General features: G+C 37.1%; 1 protein-coding gene across 5 annotated transcripts in view; it reads left to right on the forward strand.

Moving 5' to 3' along the window:
* CADPS2 (calcium dependent secretion activator 2) overlaps positions 1-21,963 on the forward strand; it is a 369,911-nt gene that overhangs the window by 314,447 nt on the left and 33,501 nt on the right. For all 5 annotated transcript variants that reach the window (XM_070947809.1, XM_070947812.1, XM_070947808.1 and 2 more), the window contains 3 exons: positions 1,155-1,229; positions 9,311-9,394; positions 9,490-9,522. In XM_070947809.1, the coding sequence (XP_070803910.1) occupies positions 1,155-1,229; positions 9,311-9,394; positions 9,490-9,522 (192 nt within the window). The remainder of the gene's footprint in view (positions 1-1,154; positions 1,230-9,310; positions 9,395-9,489; positions 9,523-21,963) is intronic.

The following is a 21,963-nucleotide window of genomic DNA, read 5'->3' on the forward strand; positions in this document are numbered from 1 at the left end:
ATTTGAAGGTCAAGGGTTAGGGAAGGTTGATAGCTTCAGCAGTTTGCCTAGGTAAACCAAGGACCGGGGACCGTGCTTAACACACTTTTCTTAAAAGTAGTTAGTACATATATGTAATACTTCAAAAAAGGGAGTAAATTGCCTTCAGGAACCCTAAATTTCAGAAGACTATGCCATGGACTCTTACAAAGTTGAATGAATGTTTAGACTGATGCTGGCAGTTCTTTATTCAAAGCATTATGCCGTTGCTGATTCATGCAGCCTTGAACCATCGAGATAGGGTTAGTCTTTATAAGACACATTTTTTGTGAAGTGGGCTCCTGGAGCATTCTTTGCTTTCAAACAAATGTTCTGATGGAAGAATTACTTTTTGGAATGAATATATGTTCAGAATAAAAGAACGAGCCTTTGCTCCCACAAACTGCAGGATGGATGCTTGCTTTATTATGATCAAAAACAGAATGCGAAAGTCTTTCAGATTTGAAATGTGTTTCTTAAAGAAAATGTTTTCATTAGTGAGAAAAAAGCAGTAGTAGAAAGATGGAGAGCAGCAACTGATTTAGCTATTATATATTTTATGGTTGAGTAATTTATTGCCATCCTTCAGGTTTTCTGATTAATTTTTATTTTTTGCCCGTGTTAGAGCAGATTGTATAGGAATTGTATAACCTGCAGCTCACTTCACTCTTAAAAGGGTTCTTTGAAGAGCAAACAATTGGCCACTCATTTTATTTCTGAAGAACATAACATGTGAATGAGAGTTATCAGACAGAAAGTGGTTTATTTACTAAATCTTCTTATCATCTTGCTTTTGCAGCTAAATCAGCCCTTTGGGGGTGAAGGAATATATAGCCACCTTAATTACATAGAAGACAAAACATATCCTTCACATTCCTTTCCCTGAATAAGACCTTGCTGCATCTAAATAATAACCCTATTAGCTACTTAACTCAAATGCATACATTGGAAAATTTTCTGGATATTGTATGAAAGAAAATAATTTGTGGGTGGATCATTTTTAAGGCTTTGTTCTTTTAATAATTTTAACTAACTCTGATCTGTCAGTTTTTGTACCTTTGTGCAAATATGACTTATGACAAATAGTTTTGTACTCATTTAATATATTAATGCTACTTTGGTTTTCTGAACCACAGCAACAATATCATTCGAAAATTGATGACTTGATTGAAGAAACCATGAAGGAAGTAATTTCACTTCTTGTTTCAAAGGTAAATGTCTTAATTTTTTTTTCAAAAAAATTGCGCTTGGAGGGAAAAAGAGAAATATCCATATCTGTTTTTTGTAAAGAAAAAATGTTTGATATTTTCCATGTTCCTGTTTTTAAAATAAAATAAGGTTAGTGACTAACACTCCATGAGATCATCATAATACTTAAGGTGTAAATTGGATCCCAATTTGAAGAAATCTTTTTCTGCAATATCTATTAAGCAGATACTATTTTCTTCATGCTACAGTGCCTTAATTAACAGCATTTAATATGACTACATTTTTACTATTCCAAGATCAGCTTTAATTAGATAAAATAAATTCTGGTTTGCTGCATCTTGCAGTGAAGGAAAGTATGTTTTCAGTTTCTTCAAAAGTTTTTGAAGTCTACTTTTACTTACACATTTGTACTTATCTGAAAAAGTTCAAAAGACATTGACTAATCTGTTTTTAATAGTTTAGAATAGAATAGAATAGAATGGAATGGAATGGAATGGAATGGAATGGAACGGAACGGAACGGAACGGAACGGAACGGAATAGAATAGAATGGAATAGAATTTTTTATCGGCCAAGTGTGATTAGACACATAAGGAATTTGTCTTAGGTGTATATGCTCTCAGTGTACATAAGGAGAATGAAATACATTCAACAAGAATAAAAAGATACAACACTTAGTGATAGACATAGGATGCTAAATAATCAACATAAATCATACTAGGATACTAAATAAAACAATTAATATAAATCATAAGATACAAGCAACAAATTTATAATCATAAGAGGATAAGAAGAGAGGTAATAGGAAAGATGAGAAGGATAATAGTAATTCAGCCCTACTAGATAGTTTGACTGTGTTGTGGGAATTAGATGTTTAGCAGAGTGATGGCATGGTGGAAAAACTATTCTTGTGTGTAGTTGTTTTGGTGTGTAATGCCCTATAGCAGGGATGTCAAACTTGCAGCCCAAGGGCTGGATGCATCACACACTGGCCACGCCCAACCCCGGTTTAGTGAAGGGGAAACCAGTCACAATACATCACATGATGACAACATGATGACGCAAGTTTAACATCCCTGCCCTATAGTGTCATCTTGAGGGATGAAGTTGAAACAGTTTATATCCAGGATGTGAGGGGTCTGTAGATATTTTCATAGCCCTCTTTCTGGCTCGTGCCTTCAATGAAAGGCAGACTAGTAGCAGTTGTTTTTCTGAAGTTCTAACTATCCGTTGAAGTCTGTGTCTGTCTTGTTTGGTTGCAATGCCAAACCAGACAATTATAGCGGTGCAAATGACAGACCCAATAATTCCTTTGTAGAACTGTATCAGCAGCTTTTTGGGCAGTTTTCTGAGTTGACTCAGGAAGAACATTCTTCGTTGTGCTTTTTTGATGACGTTTTTGATGTTAGGTGTCCATTTTAAGTCTTGAGATATTATAAAACCTAGAAACTTGAAGGCCTCTACTGTTGATACTGTGTTGCCTAGTATTGTAAGAGTTGATTAGAATAGGAGGGCTTCTCCTAAAATCTACTATCATTTCTACAGTTTTGAGTGTGTTCAATTCAAGATTGTTCCGACCGCACCACAATCTTTCTTGTTTTAAATGTTTAAAAACTATTCAGTTTTTCTGCTTTTACGTAGTGTAAACTCTTGAACTAATTCTATAGTTTGAGGACATATCAAATAATACGGGGGCCGGTGGACTGAGAGATAGGAGGCAAATGACAACAGACATACGATATCATAACAGAAAAGCTGCAATTGATATTGTTCTCATCACAGTTGTTATGGGCATTGCAGAGGGATGAATGGATGGATGGATGGATGGATGGAAGGAAGGAAGGAAGGAAGGAAGGAAGGAAGGAAGGAAGGAAGGAATTAATGAGATTCTTGAAATGGAATATAATGAATTGCACTGAATTTGAATGATTATAAATTTATTCATGGTTCCATACAACACAAAGTATTGGTTTATGGAGGGAAAACTCTTCAGATAGATCTTCAGCATACACTGGGCTCTTGTGTCAATGAACACAAGCCCTTGGCCAGAAAGCTAATGGAATTCCTTGTTCGGGGGTTATTATATGCTGCCCTATGAATGCTGAGTTTTAATTTAGGCTGATATTTTTATGTTTTAAACTTACTATAAATTTTGTGCCAAATGAACAGCCATGCAAATAAATAAACAAAGTAAAGGTGCAACACATAAGTATGGGCCCCACCATTTTCTCTCGAATATGAGGAAATTTATCTTTAATTCTAAGAGTTTTTCAATGTATTAAGATTTAAATTATTTTTGCATTCAATTTTATATGATCTTAAAGGGGGGGGCTTCGATAGCATTAAACTTTTGTTTCTCATCATTAAGAGGCAAAAAGATTTTAGGACCATGATAGGGCTGTGTTGGAATATAATATAAAATTGTAACTGGTTAACTACTCCTTGAATAACCACTTATAAGTCAAATAGAACTTAGAAAAATATAATTATCTTTCCCTAGATTTTTAATTGACTGTAAAACCATGATAATACTTTATTTTTGCTTTGGTTTGATATATTGGTTAGATTTCTATCCTGCTTCCTTTTAGGAGCTCAGGGCATCATGCTCAGCCTTCCCTTTGCAAGTTATTCATGACCATGTTATAAGACTGGTCAGGCGGAGATAGTGGTTCACTCCAAGCCATTCAGTGAGATTCCATGGCTGAGGACAGACGTGACTCTAGATTTATTTTTATTATTATTTATTTATTATTCAAATTTCTATACCGCCCTTCTCCTTTCGGACTCAGGGCGGTAAACAGCCAAAATAAAACATTTATACATAAAGTGCGATTAAAAATAGATTTAAAATAATTAAATTTGGCCCATAGTTTAAAATTTATCAATTTAAAATCCATATCAAAATTTAAAATCAACCATAAAATCATAAAATCAAGAGAGACTGGCTAACTAAAAGAGATGAGTTTTTAGGGCCCGACGAAAAGTCCGGAGGTCGGAGATCACTCGTATCTCTGGGGGTAGATTGTTCCAAAGGGTAGGTGCCACCACAGAGAAGGCTCTCCTCCTGGAGGTTGCCAGCCGGCATTGTCTAGCCGACGGCACCCTGAGGAGGCCCTCTCTGTGGGAGCGAACTGGCCGGTGGGAGGCTATTGGTGGCAGAAAGCAGTCCCGTAAGTACCCTGGCCCTAAGCCATGGAGCGCTTTAAAGGTGATCACCAACACCTTGAAGCGCACCCGGAAGTCCACGGGAAGCCAATGCAGCTCGCGCAGGAGAGGAGTCACATGGGAGCGCCCCGTCGCTCCCATAATCCCCCGCGCAGCCACATTCTGCACCAGTTGGAGCCTCCGGGTGTACCCCAAGGGGAGCCCCATGTAGAGAGCGTTACAATAGTCCAGACGAGAGGTGACGAGTGCATGAGTGACTGTGCGTAGGGAGTCCCGATCCAGAAAGGGGCGCAACTGGCGTATCAGGCGAACCTGATAAAAAGCCCCCCTGGCCATGGCCGTCATATGCCCTTCTAAAGACAGCCGTGCGTCCAGGAGGACGCCCAAGTTGCGGGCCCTTTCCGTGGGGGCCAGTGATTCGCCCCCAATAACCAGTGATGGCGTCAGCTGGCTATACCGGGACGCCGGCAGCCACAGCCACTCGGTCTTGGAAGGGTTGAGTCGAAGCCTGTTTCTCCCCATCCAGACCCGCACGGTCTCCAGGCACTGGGACATCACTTCCAAGGCATCGTTGGGATGGTCTGGGGTGGAGATGTACAGCTGAGTATCATCAGCGTACTGATGGAACTCTACCCCAAAACCAAATTTATCCCAGTCTTAAGCATCTTCACCATGAAACAGCATCATTCTAAGTATTTGGATAAATGTGGTCAAATGTTAACTTTAATTTAGAAAGTTATTTTTTTAAAAAAATAAAGCAATTCTAGAAATTCAGTTTGAACTACCATCTTGAAAAATTACTCTTGAGAAAGATGAGGACTTATATACTGACTGACATGCTAAGAGGAGGCCAGAAAATTAGTATGATGAATAAAAAAGTGCCTTTAGTTATCCATTCATTTATCTATTATCCATCTCATTTCCTCTTCTGAAATGATCCTTATGATGATATAAAAAGAAAAATATATAATAAGGAAGAATATGTATTAAATGCATAAAGATATAAGAAAAACAGAAGATGTGATGATATAGCTCACTATTATCACTCTGTTAAACCATTAGGGTCTTGGATTGCTGCAAGGTGAGACTTTCAAATCCTGTCAGAGAACAAGAAATATGACACTGTTATGACACTGTTAGAGTGGCCATTAACAACATGCCAGATGGAATTTTGTCCTGTCTTCTCACTTATAAGATGCTACTCCTATGTTCTAGGAATATGATCTAGATGTCAAGCAACTACTCTTTAAAATACTTGTAAAATTAGTCATTCTATTATTATAAACATTTCACATTTACTGTGACAATGAGTAATGTTCTCATCTAAATATGAGAATGGTATTTTTTTTTAAAAAAATACTATCTTTACTGTATATTTGCAAGGTGTGTTAAGGTTTTCATTATTGTTTGTATCACATAGAACTTCCAAAATAAGAACAACAGAATTATTGACCTATTTACCGGTAGTTTGGGTTTATTTATAACTTGTTTAAAATAATTGTGTTGATAATTTTAGAAGTTGGGCTGTATTCTGAGTCTAAGTATACATTCTGATTAATGGACTACAAATATGGTTTTTATTACAAAACGGTAATAAGGCATAATATACATCCTCTTAATATTTTGTACTCAGAGAGAGAAGTATAAATAGTTCTATTTTAATTAAGAGCTTGTGGAGTCCTTGATGCTCTCTGAACTTGGTTGTTTTCTTGCAGATGTTGCATTACCAAACTGGGTAAAACCATCAGTGCTAGAAGGGAATGGGGTGTGTGCTCTCAGTTTATATACTTGTGGGTGCCCTTTCAGTGTTGGTGGGAGTGTTCTTGTGGCTCCTTGATTAGGCTGCTGTTTACTGTTAGCTTGTTTCCTTGATTGGAGTATTGGGATAAACAGCTCCTCGCCGGCAAACACCCAGATAAGCTGAGTTTAACACCAAAATTAATACTAGACCAACAATCCAGACGTAAACAATACTCCAACCAAGAAATTACCAATAAAGAATGTGAACAACAGTGGAGGAACTGATTAATCCTTTTCTCTTAATTTTGTTTGTCTGCTTACTTTTTCTTCATAAGCAGAAAACAAACTGGAAGAGATTTGATGAAAAAACATACAGTGCTGAAAATAAAATTAAATAGCACATTTTTGTTTCTTTCCTTTTGACTATTCTACTAAACAAACTCCACTTCCCAATTCCTAATTAGTTCCTAATTCCACCCTAATTTGATTTGATTTTATTACACACACACACACACACACACACACACACTTATGCATATATACACACACACACTGCTGTGTTCAATGGTCCATTGTGGTATGTAGAATAGTTTGCAGATAAATAAGTAATGATTCATCTTCATAGTGAACACTGAAATGAACATTAATAGCAATCTGCACATTGCAAAGTTCACAGAGAATATGGAGTCAATAGTATGCTCTGAAATTGTCTATTTTTGCATCCTAGTTCTTTCCATATATATTAGTCTATAGTTGAACTAACCTCCAGATAGTGTAATGTCAAAGAATGATAGGAATGGTAGTGATTGGAGAACATCAGATTGGAGAAGACTATTGCATGGTTATCTTATTTGTTAAGATGGAAAACATGGGCCGCTAAAAGTTTCTAATAACTCTCAACATTTGCTAGGTAGAATTCATGAAAGCTGAAATTCAGTGTATGATAAATACATGCACAACCATGACAGAGTTTGAGGATTCTCCCACTGAAATTAGCTATTTGCTCTATGTTGTTCACATTGATTCAGTAAAAGCAGAGTTACTCAGAAGGGAGCCCAGAATGGTGTTTTGTGTTTTCTCCTTTGGTTTTGCTACAGCAGTGATAATCTTGTAACAGGATAGATGATAGATAGATAGAAGATAGATAGATAGACAGACAGACAGACAGACAGACAGATAGATAGATAGATAGATAGATAGACAGATGATAAAGAGGGAGAGAGAAAGAGATAGAGAAGTATTACTTCTTTTAATGTTTATGAGTCATTCAATGTAACTGTCTACTTTGAAACCAATGTAATATAACATTATACAATAACACAAAAGAAAGGAGTATAAAAAGGGTTAATTTTTTTTTAAAAAAACATGCATGATTAATATTACAACATCTGTACAACATGTACAGTAGTGAACTTTTTCCAATTGTGCAAATAGTACTTTTACATTTATTTATTGCAAGATTTATAAGGCCACCTAATCCCAATTGTGTGATTCTGGGACGAGATAAATAAATATTCACCAATTAATGAAATTGACCAACCAAAGCAGGAAGTTGTGGATATTGTTAATTCAAATTTGTTATGGTTGTCCAACTCCCAATGAATTCTGTTATCAAAATTACTTTGTGTTGTCTACTTTGTAAGCCGATCAAACTAACCGAAGAAATTAAGAAATTCTTTACATGTTTAATTTGCATTATGTTGACTCTAGGTTTACTGGTGCTTAAAATTAATATCACTGAAATTGTAGGATTTTACTTAATATAATTAAGTCCATGACTGACACGCCATGGATTTCAGTAGATTTATTCTAGATTTATCACCAACACTTTGTTTTTTGTAATTCTGAATAATATAAATATGTGTGTATAACATAATTTCTGGATGGATTGAATTCCATTAATACTCTTTAATTTAATACTCTTTAAATTGAATTAGATCTAACTAGTCCAATAGAAGTGAATATATGTAGCTCAGAGCTGAATTATAAAGTCCTTAGTGTTCTGTGAGCTTGGCTGTTTGTTTGCAGACATTTTATTACCCAACTAAGTAACATTATCAGTGCAACTGAGTGTGAGGTTTGCCCATTTTAAGTGTGTGTGGGTTTCTCCTTGGTGGTTCCTTGATTAAGATATTTTGTTTTTTACTTGGTTGTTTGCCTGATATTAATCCTAGCTCATCTGGATGTAAAGTTGCTGGGAGGGAGTGTTCTGGTCTTTTTGTTCCCTTCTTGGCTTTTATATTGTCTCTTTTGAATGTGAATATGGTTTATCTCTACCATTCCCTACCAATTTTTAATTTGTTTTGATTTAAGATGCTAACCAGGAAAGGGGGGGGGGATGGTTCAAAGGTTAAAGACACTGAGCTTATCAGCTGGAAAGCTGACAGCCAGGTGAGATCCCATTACTTGGCCCAGCTTCTGCCAACCTAGAAGTTTGAAAGCATGCAGCTACAAGTAGATTAATAGATACCATTTCAATTGGAAGGTAACAGCATTCCATGCACCTCAGCATATAGTCATGCATGAGCATGGAATTGTCTTCAGACAATACCAGCTCCCTTGGCTAAGAAATGGAGATCAGAATCGCCACCTAGAGTCAGACATGACTGGACAGGGCAAACTTTTAATCTTTATTTAAGATGCTAACAATTTCCCTGTTGAAACTGTAGTTGAATCTGTCCAGGTGTTGGGAGATTAAGGAGTTTTCATCACCAAAACTGGCAAGGCAAGCTACTATATGTAAACAGGGGGCAAAGTCCATACTCACAAAGATGATAGCACTTAGCAATAGCACTTAGACTTATATACCGTTTCACAGTGCTTTATTGTCCTCTAAGTGGTTTACAGCTTCAGCATATTGCCTCCAACAATCTGGGTCCTCATTTTACCAACCTCAGAAGAATGGAAAGCTGAATCAACTTTGAGCCTGGTGAGATTTGAACTGGCAAATGTTACCTAGTTGGGTAATAAAATGTCTGCAGGCAAACAATCAAGCTCAGAAAGCATCAAGTACTCCATACATTTAACTAAGGATTTGGCAGTAGGTATTATCGGTATCTGGCATAGTATATGAACCATAAAGGAAAGGTCTTCCCTCCCCACTGCCTTCTGCAGCTGTTTAAAGTAATTTCAAACCCTTTTACACATTATGAATATTTATGCTGTGTTTCTTAATATAGTTTGTTGCAGTGCTAGAAGGTGTTCTCTCTAAACTATCAAGGTATGATGAAGGCACTTTCTTCTCATCAATACTTTCATTCACTGTAAGTACAACAACTATTGAATAATGATTTGAAAATTCCATTATGAGCCAATGATACCAAGTGATGTTTGTTTTTTACTTTTACATTTTCTAAAGGTAAAAGCAGCTGCAAAATATGTTGATGTTCCTGTAAGTATCTTTCTTTTAAATACGAATGCAATAAATTAATTGCTTTCTACTCTTGTGTACTTTTTCATGTATTATCGTTGCACTTTCTTTTAAAGGTTGATTATAGTTACACACCATGTACTTAAGCAGATCATTTTTGCCCCTAGAGGACATTTCATTTCCCTTAAGCTACTACAAGGTCTCAAAGCAAAGCTTTGAAAGATTACTCTCAGTGTACTTTTTCAGTTGTGCAGGAGTGAGCATTGTAACCTAGAAACTGTGTCTTGGGGGAAATTTTGGCATTTGGGTGTAATTGTTCCTGGGCTTAGCTCACTAGAGTTTTCATGAAAGTGAACAGTTTATAATTATATTCTATATCCATGAATATCTGTACATATATCTTATAATTTCAGATGTCCCTGTTGCATTAAATGAGTATATAAGGTTCTCCAGATTTGCAGTTCATATTTTTCAAGCATTAAAAATACCAAAGTGTAAATATCTATTCCGAATAGATACTTCTTTTCAATTTGTAGTCATACTCATATTTTTAATGTTGTATCTTACAATATAGATATAAACTATGAACGACATAGTATAAAAAGAGTTTGAAGAAAGTTTTTTTCTGAATTTACCTACCTTTTTCCCTTGCCTAAACCTCTTTTGGACAATTCTGGGACTTACTGTTATTAAACTCAGTGTTATGTAGCTAAATACATACGTAAACTAGAAGGGCTTCAAATTAGGAAAATGCCATTTTTATATTTTAAAACATATTTATAAAATTTTAAATAGTAAAGCTTTTCTTCTACCTCTAGGATGAACTATTATTTGCAAACTTGTGTTTCCTGTTTCTGATCCAGCTTTTCTTTTTCTATTCTGTTTTATTTCAAGTTGCAATTCCTAGAGTCAAAGTTCTGAGTACATTAGATACTGTGAGATGTCATTAGGAAAACTTGTTTTATCAATGATAGTTTTCCAAACCAAAGTATTGAAACCCATGTTCAACCATGCAGATCAATCTATTATTTCTTCAATGAAAAAATAATTTGGTCTCATTGTTATTTTGAGACGGTACACTCTATCCTTCTGGAATATCAAGCTCTATGGACTATGGCACTGGCTATCTCTTCAGATGGGTCAGATATATGTGGAACAAAATCTCAGGCTGAAGTCAAAGTCAGAGTAGCTCCAGGATCAAAGGAAGAAGTGATTGACAAACAGCAGATAGAAGTCAAGCTTTGGTTTGCATTGAAAGTAAGGAAGCTCGAAGCAGTTATATGTTGTTCTTAGCATTTGTCCTGCTTGGTTGCAGGATCCACCTGTTTTATATTTATATTCACCTGTTTTATATTGCATGATGTGACAAGAGATTTCATTTTTTGATCGCCTTATTGCAAAGTCTGGTACAAGTTAGGGCTGGGAGAGAATTACTTCCATGCCTTCCATGCGTAAGGGTGATTAGAATCTGCATCTCCTCGTTCATTGTCCAGCACCATAAACACTACACAACATTTGCTTTCTGAAAGCAGCTACATCAAGTGGGGTAGGGTGAAGCAGAGACCAAGATCTAGGTGAATTTTCAAGAAAAAAAAAAACAGGAATTCATTTCTCCTGGAAATGGGGGGGTGTTTTTCATAAAAATATTGCTTGTAGTTTTTCTTTGCTAAAGGTTGGTCCACTATGATTTGCACTGGGTGTTTATATAGCAAGTTCTTAACTGTGTCTTTTGGTCCTAGTTTAAAACTATAACCATTTACATTGTACTGCCCAACTATGATATAATTGCTAACCCTCAGTTAAATGTAACAATTATTCCCAATGCTTCAGAATTTCAGGGGCACTCCACTCCACTGCTTATGGTCCAGAAAAGAGCAGTCCTTAAGTATCAATTGTATCAAATTCTCCTTTGTTGGGCATTGGGAAATTAAAAGCAGCAAATAATGGTTACATGAGGAAAGACGAAAAAATATTCTCTGCAAAATGTATTGCAGAGAAATGCAGCAATGAATTAAATAGAGAATTTGAAGATAGTTGCGTACAGTATATAGTACTTCACAATTCAAATCAGATTGAGGGATACTTGGTGCTCCCTGAGCTTGGTTATTTTCTTGCAGACGTTTCATTACCAAAATTAGGTAACATCATCTGTGCTAGTAAGGAATGGGATTTGCTCTCAGTTTATATCCTAGTGGTTTGCCCTGTCAGTGTTGGTGGGAGTGGTCTTGGAGTTTCTTTGGTTGGGCTGTTTACTGTTAACTTGTTTGGCAGTTCCTTGTTTGGGATATTGTTTATTTCTTGATTGTTGGTCTGATGTAATCTTGGTGGTGTTGATTGCTGATGGGAAAGTACTTTTGGTCTTTTTGTTCCCTTTTTGACTTGTTTTTCTCTTATGCATAGTATGTAGATCAGTGTTGGGTTCCGCCCGGTTCCACTGAGCCGGTAGCAGTGACGATATGACGTCACCGAACCAGTTCTGCCCCCCCTGCCCCCCGCCCCCCACCCACCCACCTTTTGTGGTATGGATGCATTGCTGAATGTTCTAAAATATTAAATCAGTCCACAAAATAAATGCATTGAGCTTGTGATGAGCTTTATATGGCTTTCCTGTCCTTTCTTTTCTTCTTATTTCTTTATCAAAGACATAGCATAGCTCTAACAGAAAAATGGGTTTACAATCTGGAACAGATGCAAGTCAGGATTGTTATTTCTTTATAAACAAGAAATATCCTTAGATTTGGTGAAAAAAGAAGAAATTTTAAGGTGCTTTCTATTTAAATGAAAAATCTTTATCTTGTCTCCTTAGTGAATGCAAGTTACTGTATGTGTATGTATCTTTGTGTTTGTATTAAACAAAGAACTAAAATGTCTTTAAAGTTTTAAATGGAGAAAAAAATGGTCTGGAGAGAAAACAAAATCAAGAAAACTTGAATTATGTTTCATGTACACTGTTTAAAAGAAAAAAAGAGAAATTCAAAGTATGACAACATTAAGTAATCATATTTCCAAAATCCTTTTGAAATGTTCTTTTTTCTTAAATTGAGAAGTGATATTTGCATATATTTTCCATGACAAATTCATGTTTAAAATATCATATAGCAGAAAGACCAGTTAATCAGTTTGTTTCAAATCATTCAGTCCTGCACAAGTATGCGTCTTCTGCTTCAACCCTTTTTAATGATCTGGATGATCACAATGGAATACATTTTATAAGGCAACTATTTCACATTTGGCTAAACCATTAAGATAATAGTTAAAACAATTTACTCAGCATCAGCAAAAGCACCTTAGCTAATTGACTAATTAATGTTTTAGTCAATTATTATTCTGGCAGAGGTACAGAGGTACCATTCTGGTAGAAATGTCTGAACATTGATCTGACAAATGGTCAGGTTAAAAAAATTCAAACACTCTGCCTGACATGTTCAATAAAATGGGTGTAAAAATATCCCTGTAAAAAAGGCAGCATGTCTCTTAGTCTCCCAGGATCAGATGTAATGAGCAAAATGAATATATTAATATCTGCCTACCAATAACACTGAAGCCAGAAACTTAAAGCAGGCAGTGTTGAATTACAAAAATTCATTAAATTATCTAGCCACTTTAAAACATAAATAAAGTCTACTGCTCCAAATATTTTTATTACAACTAGTTAAGATTTTGACATATATTTGGATGTATTCTATATCCACTTTCTTTTTAACATCTTGAATCTATTTAAATGACTACAAAATAGCTTAAATTTTGTGTGCCAGTGACTTTGCTGAATAATCCCAAGGGAAAAATAAATTTTATATCATGGTTTAATGAACTACATTGCATCTATTTTGTGCGTTAAGGTAGTTCTTTAAAGTGTATATTTGAGCATTGGGAGTCTTCATCATTAAAAAAGAAAAAGCAATTTGCCCTTTTCATATATTGTTAACATTCAGTAAAAAAAGGTTCAGTATGTCCTTCTGTATTTAAATCTGTTGCTTGCAGGGCAGAGGGAGGCTGTATAGAAAGGACCACCCTCCCTTCACCAGTGAATGGGAAGGGATGATCCACACCTGCGGATTAGGTGAAGCCACAGGAAGTAAGAGCCCCAGAAGCAGCATATAATTAACTAGAAATTTTCTGCCTCTCTCTCTTTGTAAATACTGTTCATCTCATCAGGTTAACAAGTGATTAACCTCAAGAAAAGGATCTACTGCTGTTAATTTCCTTGTTTCACTCTTCTCTTTTTCTTTCTCTTGCTAGTGCACTTGGTTACCTGTGTTATCCATCAAACAGTATCCCTATTACAAAATTCCATTTCCTTGTATTCTATTCATGCTTCCCAGTTTTTTACATTTGGCTGTGTGCCGTTTTGGCAGGTGGCTATGATCAATCTGAAAGCAATGACTCCTTGCCTAAACACCAAATTTCACCGGAACCAAGTAAACAAAAATCTGCTCTTAAAATCTGGCATTTATTGATCAGATGTTTATCAGGCAAAATGGTACTTTTCATTGTGCATAACACTGGCCCCTAATTTTTTAAAAAATATTAACATTAATACTGTTGAGTATTTGTGATAAATTAAGTTAGATATTTTTAGCAACAGTATTTAGCAACACACAACTTCCAAAATTTCTAGTCATTACTGGTTGTCTTATTGCTGCATAAAGAGTTGTACAATTTGTTATTAAAAAGTAGCATAAAATGTCTAGAATATAAAGGTCAGGAAAGTAAGATGCTCCTCTGATGTCGACACAATTCAGTACAGTTAAATCTTTGCCCTGAGCTTCTACTCAGTGTTTTGGGGTGATGACTGATCCCGATGCCAATAGATGCTTTTATATCAGTTCGCTTCCAGTGTCACTAGTCACAGTGTCCTGCTAACTTAACCAATGCGACTCACATTCAGAATTGCAGAGTTGAAGAGACTTTTTAGCTCATCAGGACTAATCCCCTGCCTCATGTAATAGAGTTAATAAATGTTTTTCATTATTATTGTATTCAAAAGAAGTGAAATATTCTAATTATATATTAGATTCTTTAAAAAATTCTTAAGGATATGACAAAGTTTCAGTCTATATAGTACTTGGGGAGTGTATCAAAATTGGTCCAAGCGTAGCAGACACATTTATATGTCGGTCTTAAGACTTGCATTGTAAAGAGTTGCAAGTGTGTGGAATGACACTTTGAAAAAGCAGCTTTAGGAATATGAAATTTCGAACAGAGGATATTCCACAGCAGGATGTGAGCTTAATCCTCTTTCCACCCTTTACTTTCCACTACAAGCCTCTTTCCTCTACACCAAACTATTTACTTTATTCCAAAAGTGCATTCCACGTCTTTAGAACCTCACAAGAGAAAATTATTTATTGTATTGAATAAGACTTTTATGACAATGAAACATAGCAAAATTCAAAAGAAGGGATTAGAATTTTTAAAAAGTGATAAACATGATTGCCACATGAGAACTGATTTACTATTTCATATCAAAAAGGGTGAACTGGAGGTTTTGATGAAACAATGTTTTGTTTATATTAGCTAGAATGAAACAATAAGGTCTGGTCCTGGCTAGTTTATATTACCACAATTGTCTTTTTCAAAAATAACATATTAAACTGGAAACATAAGAAGAGACCCATGAACTAACTCTGGTGTCTAGTCTGACCTCTAGTCAGCTACTTGTATATAGGACACAGAGAGGCAGGACAAGAATTGTACAACTGGTACCACACTTGAAATCCAGTGGCCATATTTCAAAGAGAAATGTCAAGAAAATGACTTGCATTTTCACCTGTATTCTGCTTCGCTCACAGCTTGAGAAAGAAAAGGGAGGGGGTGTGGAATGGAACAGAATGGAATGGAATGGAATGGGAATGGAATGGAATGCAAGGGTGAGGGGAATGGCTTCCAAGCATCCGTTGGTTCCTGTGAGACATTGCTTCCATTTCAAGGACACACCAAGTAGATGTCCCAGCATGACCGGCAAGTTCCCATAACAAAATGAGCAGACTTGATGGAATATCAGGAGCAAGCTGTGCATGAAAACCAACCCCACCAAATGCCCAAGATACACCCAGTGTCCCATGGAGGAAGAGGTGATGCATCCCTGCCACGGGGGAGAAACCCCATTGGAGCTGGGCAGCATGTTTCCGATGTAGGAAGGAGGGCCACCAACTGCCTGATTGCTTTGTGCCACGGCTGGCATCTGCACCACAAGCCCCAGCCCAATTGAAGGTGAAAAAAACTACCCGTGAAGGTGAAGGAGTGGGCAGCTCAACAGGCCGTGGAGGTCTCTCCCCAATCCAGAGAAGAGTAGGGAATTCCAACCCACAAGCCCAGCTTGGTCTTCTATGAGACAAAGGCGAAGGGGAGGATGACCGATAGTAAGTGGCACAATCTTCCCTGTGATGACCCAGGTAGCGATTTTGGTGCCCTCCTTGGGAGTAAGGGGAGCCCTCACATCCTTACTAGACTCAGAGTGCACTCAATGCCTAATTAGCCATCAGTTAGAGAAGCTACAATGCAAAACCTGCTGGGCATTTTGGGTTTGTGAAGACCCTTCACCTGGTGAAGGGACAGTTCTGGTAGCCAAAGATGAAAAAAGTCACAGAAGCCTATGTGGCCAGTTGTCCTGTATGTGCCTCCATGAAATGCCTACCAGCTTGCAACAGTTGGTAGCCAACCCAGCTAACTTTTGGGAGGAGATAGCCATGGATTTAATCGTGGAGTTGCCCGAGAGTGCTGGAAACACAGTAATTTGGACTGTCATTGATCTGTTCTTGAAGCAAGCACACTTTCTGGCATGTCCGAATATTTCTTCTGCCCAGGTCCTAGCCAAGATATTTGTGCAACACATCTACAGACTACACGGGGTTCTGAAGAACATTATCTCAGATGGGGGAGGGTGCAATTCACTGCAAAATTTTGGTGGGAATTTTTTTAAATGATAGACTCTTCCCAGGACTTAGCTCCGCCTACCATTCGAGTACTAATGGAGCTGCTGAACACACCAACTTATTAGTACACTAATACGTGGGCTATTATATCAGGGGTCCTCAAACTTTTTAAAAGGGGCTAATTCACGGTCCCTCAGACTGTTGGGGGGCTGGACCGGCTGGGTGAGTGTGGCTAGGTGGTCATGTGATTGGGTGGATGTGGCCAATTTAGCAATCCATTAAACAATACACACAAATTAAACTTTAATTTGTTATGCTCCTGGGGATGGAAAGCAGGTTCTGCCCCCCCCGCCCCCACTGCATTATTCTTACCTTTTATTTGGGCCCACCCCCAATCTATTGCTGCCTCCTGAGTGCCAGCTGAATGGCTAGAGGGAAAAAAACTGTTTAAACTCTTGCCGCGGGCTTCAAAGGGCCACCCTACAGCTGATCAGTGTTAAAAGAAAACAAATGAGTAGACCGGTGCCTGCAAAAATAAATGGGTAGACCAGTGCCTCCAAAAACAAATGAGTAGACCAGTACAGCTCTGCAAGCAGTTAAAAGCCTGGTAGACCAGTACCTCTGCTAAATCCTAAATAATTATTTTCATAATAATTGTCACATGACCATCCAGCCATGCCCACAAAATAAGCTACACCTACAGAACCAGTAGTAAAAAAATTTAGAACCCACCCCTGCTCCTCACGTCCCATTTTTGGTCTCCAGAAGGCGGGTGGGGGCCAGCGGGTAGATGGGGCAATGTGAGTGGAGCAGCCTTGTGGTCCCTTATGGGACGGATTAATGGCTTCAGTGGGCCATATCTGGCCCGCGGGCCGTAGTTTGAGGACCCCTGTGTTATATAAATTATCAGCAGATTAATTGTGCCGAATGCCTGCCTTTTGCAGAGGTAGCATATAACAACTCGGTGCACAGCAGCACAGGTTTTACCCCTTTCAAAGTGGCCACGAGAACTGAGTTCATGCCCATGCTGGAGCTCCCACAGGAAGCTCCATCCTCAGTGTCATTAGCACATTGGATGGATACTCTAAAAACCACATGGCCCGCCATGTGTAAAGCACTAAATAAACCTAGGGAAAGCCAAAAAAAGGCAAGCGGATTGGAAAAGGGTCCTCCAAATGGAACTTAGAGTGGGGGATAAGGTGTATTTGTCCACCAAGTAACTCAACCTGAGGCAGCCTTGCAAAAAGTTCAGTCCCAAATACATAGGACCTTTCCATCTCGTCCGGGCTGTGAATCCACTGACAGTGGAGCTGAAATTGCCAAAAAGAAACCACCACCTCCTCCTATCCTATTAATGGAGAGGAGCACAATGAGATCAAAAAGATTCTCATCTCCAGATATTACAAGGGAAAATTACAATACCTAGTACTATGGAAAGGCTACCCATTAGCAGACATTGAGTGGGTGGCTGCTCCAGATGTTAGGGCAACAAGGTTAGTAAAAAAGTTTCACACTAGGTACCCTCATTGGCTGCAATAGGAAATGTAGCAGTAGTTGAATTGTAAGTAATAATATGTATATTTGTTGTTGTTTTAAGTCCACCCTTCTTCTGCGGGGGTCAGCATGTCGAGACTGACTTGCACTTTCACCTACATTCTGCTTTGCTTTTAGCTTGACAAAGAAAAGGGAGGGTGGGTGGAATGGAATGCAAAGGTAGGGGGAATGGCTTTCAAGCACTCGTTGGTTCCCATGAGACATTACTTCCATTTCAAGAACACACTGAGAAGATGTCCCAGCATGGCCGACAGGTTCCCATAATAAAATGAGCAGAAATGATTGGTGGATGGACTGTGGGTGGCCCATAGTGAAGGGGGGAATTAACTATGCTTGTTTTTGAGCAGGAAATCCAGAGCTGGTTTTGCTTCTTCTGTGCCAATGTGGTTTATTCAGTAGAGTTTATTCTTTTGGTAAAATAATATCCCAGGAGTTTCTTTTTCTGGATTCACCAACTGGACAATTGACAAGAGGAGTTCCACATGTGCCCAACCAGATCCGAGTGAAACATGCCACAGTAGCCTTCTCATCCAAGGTTTAATCCTGAATGAGGAAATCCATATTACAGATTGACCTGGCATTCAGGACTAAGATCACTGACAAGGCATTGGGGCAAAGTCCAGGAGACTAGAATGCAGTAAGACCACTTCCTTAAAAATGTTATTTTATACCACTTTTGAATGTTGAAAGTCTAACTATACATGTAGTTTTGTTGTCCATATTTTGCTCAGTAGTTTAAAAATATGTTATTTTACAGTAAAATAACTCATTTCCCTCCTTTTAGATTTTTTAAAGCACCACAATTGTTTGATTCTCAGCATTTTACAAAGAATCTTATACATATCCATAGAACAACAATACACAAATAATTAAAATATTCATAATAAATATTTAACTCATCTTAAACTGGAGCCCATATGTTGGACATCTTCTACAATTTACAATGAAAGAAATGTAACAACTATGATGAAAAATAGGCAGAACATGTCTGTGATTATCTGACAATCAAAAAACATAATGAAAATTCCTTAAACTATCAACATATAGACCACAATTTCAATTTAGAAACTGTTACTATTTTAAATTGAGACAAATTAAAAAATGCTAGTGAATTCCTGGAAACTCAGCATTCTGACAAATCATCAGTTGATACATATAGAAAAAAAAAAAAATCAGAATTCCATTTAAAATATATACAGTAAGCAAGGAAAGAAATAAAAGCCCAGAGACATACTCTCCCAGCAACTTCCGGTATAAGCAGAAATTAGCATCAGGTATACAATCTGAAAAGAAACAATATAGTAATCAAGGAACTATCAAAGAAGAACCTATAATCCAACCAAAACTAACAGGGCAATCTTTTATGAGTAAAAATCCAACAAATTTCACTCTACCATTCACTGATGATGTTACCTGGACTGGAAGGAAAACAACTGCAAGAAAAGAACCATGTGCAGAGAACACCAAAAACCCAGGACCAGAATCAAAAGGGAACCCATATCTACTAGCAGCAACTTGGTCTTGATTGGATTCAACTTGAACCTGTTTCTTCCCATCCAGACCTTGACATCTTCCAGATATTGGGATCAGACTTTAACTACATTGCAAGAGCAATCTTCTCTGGTAATGTATAATTGAGCATCATCAGTCCTCTAGAATATAGAATAACATTTGGAAGGGACCTGGAAAGTCTTCTAGTCCAACCACCTGCTGAAGCAGGAGACCCTCTACCATTCCAAAAAATGACTGTTCAATTTCTTCTTAAAAATCTCCAGTGATGGAACACCCACAACTTATGAAGGCAAGTCATTCCACTGATTAATTGTTCTCACTGTCAAGAAATTTCTCCTACGTTCTAGGTTGGATCTCTCTTCCATCTTTCTTCTTGTCTTGCCCTCATACTTTGGAGAATAGGTTGCCTTCTTGTTCTTTGTGACAGCCCCTCAAATATTGAAAGACTGCTATCATGTCAACCCTAGTCCTTTCTCTTCATTTGACTAGACTTCAGATGTTGAAAACCAGGTAGGAGAGGATCAAACACTGCAGCATTCACAATTCAGAGGCCATGAAACCTCTGACCTCTCTTCTGCGACAACCAACTAAATTGATAGGCAAAGCAGGACTATTGTTTGTTAGACTGGTTAAAACAGCTTATTAGGATTTACATTGCATGCTCTAACTATTTTAAATTAACATGATATATTTTTACTTATTTTAAGTAATTGTTCATTAATTTTTTTGTACATCTTAATTAGGTAATATAATTTCATTAGCTTTAACTAGAGGCTTTGCCATTGTAAATTCTTTGAAGCATTAGTTGTGTATATATAGCAACTAAAACTATTTAAAAGAAAAATTATCTTTTTTCAACAAATTTATCAGAGATAATTACTCTGTATACAGGGCAGGGAGGAAAAAGTATAAAGTGTTTTACAGAACTGTAATTCTAATTGGTAAATGTCACCAGCTGTTGCATCTATCTTACTTGTGTATATTCTCCTAATAATTAGAGTCTCATGCCACAAGCTACATGAAAATATATTCACTAGGTGTGAAATTCCCATATGTCACAAATTAGGTAAACAGCTCCAAGAAAAAGGAGGAAAAACTGCTAATGGGAATTTTTCCCTCAAGAATTGACTATTTTCAGGATGTTTTAAAAACTTGAAAACAGATTTCCATGAAGAGAGTAAATTGTGATTTGTTGTGAAAATTATTTTTCAGCATAACATTAATTCACAAATGCTTCTAGTAGGGAGCAATATTGCAACATTACATCTTAACCTTTAACTTAACTATCTGGGACAGAGTGCGAAAATGGTATTGTCCTTCCTCAGATAATTATAATGTAATGCACACTTCTGGTGCTGAAATGTACTTAAAAAGAGAATGCCTAATACTCCTGATTCCCACAAAGAGAAAAATCAGTTTGCTAAGGCAGAATGTTCCACTCATTCCAATGAATTTTGCGCTCTGCCAGTGACAAACTAGCAAGGCAGGAGTGAAAGAGGAACAATATTCAATTTAATTGTTATACTTCATCCTACCTTTGCTTTCTGTAGAAGAATAATTAATCTCACAACAGGATGAATGGGAAGGAAAGAGGATATGGAAACTGCTTGAAGATATAGTTATGGAAGTGTGAAAAGAATATGTCAAGAATACCACTATAATATAAGGAGTTATATTAATGGAAACTACAATATGAACCTTGGGGAAAGAACCTGTAGATGAGAAAAAATGCATGTAAGAAAACAAATGTTCCAAAAATGACTTGGAAGTGGATTGAAAGTGCTAAACAAGGAGTTTCCAGTAGAATGAATGGAATCAAAAGTAAAAGCTGAATGAATCAGACATGAGGGAATACTGAAAGGAATAAATTGAAGATTTGTATTGAATGATAATGAAATTGAACTATTAATATGTTACAATGGGATCCAAAGCAAAAATAATGGTTATGTTTTGGAGTAAGTATAACACTGATGTGTTATCTGATGGTGCTTCCTTAAATAAAGTGTATGTTTTTCTGAGCTCCTATGCTAACTGCTCAGTCACACAAAAATACACATTAGAGTGAAGGAGCCAGTGACAGCATGCCCACACCCACTCTGAAGCACCTTGTTTTACTCTTGTCAGAGTAAGAATGTATGATGTCTGTCCCCTTGGTTGTTTAATGTTATTTAAATAGAAATAAATAAGGAACACTTCTGATTATGATAGAAGTGTAATAGCTGGGACATGGCTGAAGATACACATGTGTGGACAATGACAACGGGATTTCAAATGATTTGCAAAACTGTAATCATTAAACAGATTCCAATAGAATGGAATGCCTGTTACTCAAGGTTGAACTGTTGGAGTTCTTGGTGCTTTCTGAGCTTGGGTGTTACTTTCAGACATTTCATTATCGAACTAGGTAACAACAATTGCAACGTTGGGTAATGAATTACTCAAACTGGGTAATGAAATGTCTGCAAATAAACAACCATGCTTAGTATGCGCATATAAAAACCACATTAGACAGATTGTATGT

This window comes from Pituophis catenifer, unplaced genomic scaffold (assembly GCF_029215685.1).
Source record: "Pituophis catenifer annectens isolate HBS135680 unplaced genomic scaffold, rPitCat1.0.hap2 SCAF_7, whole genome shotgun sequence".
NCBI lineage: Eukaryota > Metazoa > Chordata > Lepidosauria > Squamata > Colubridae > Pituophis > Pituophis catenifer.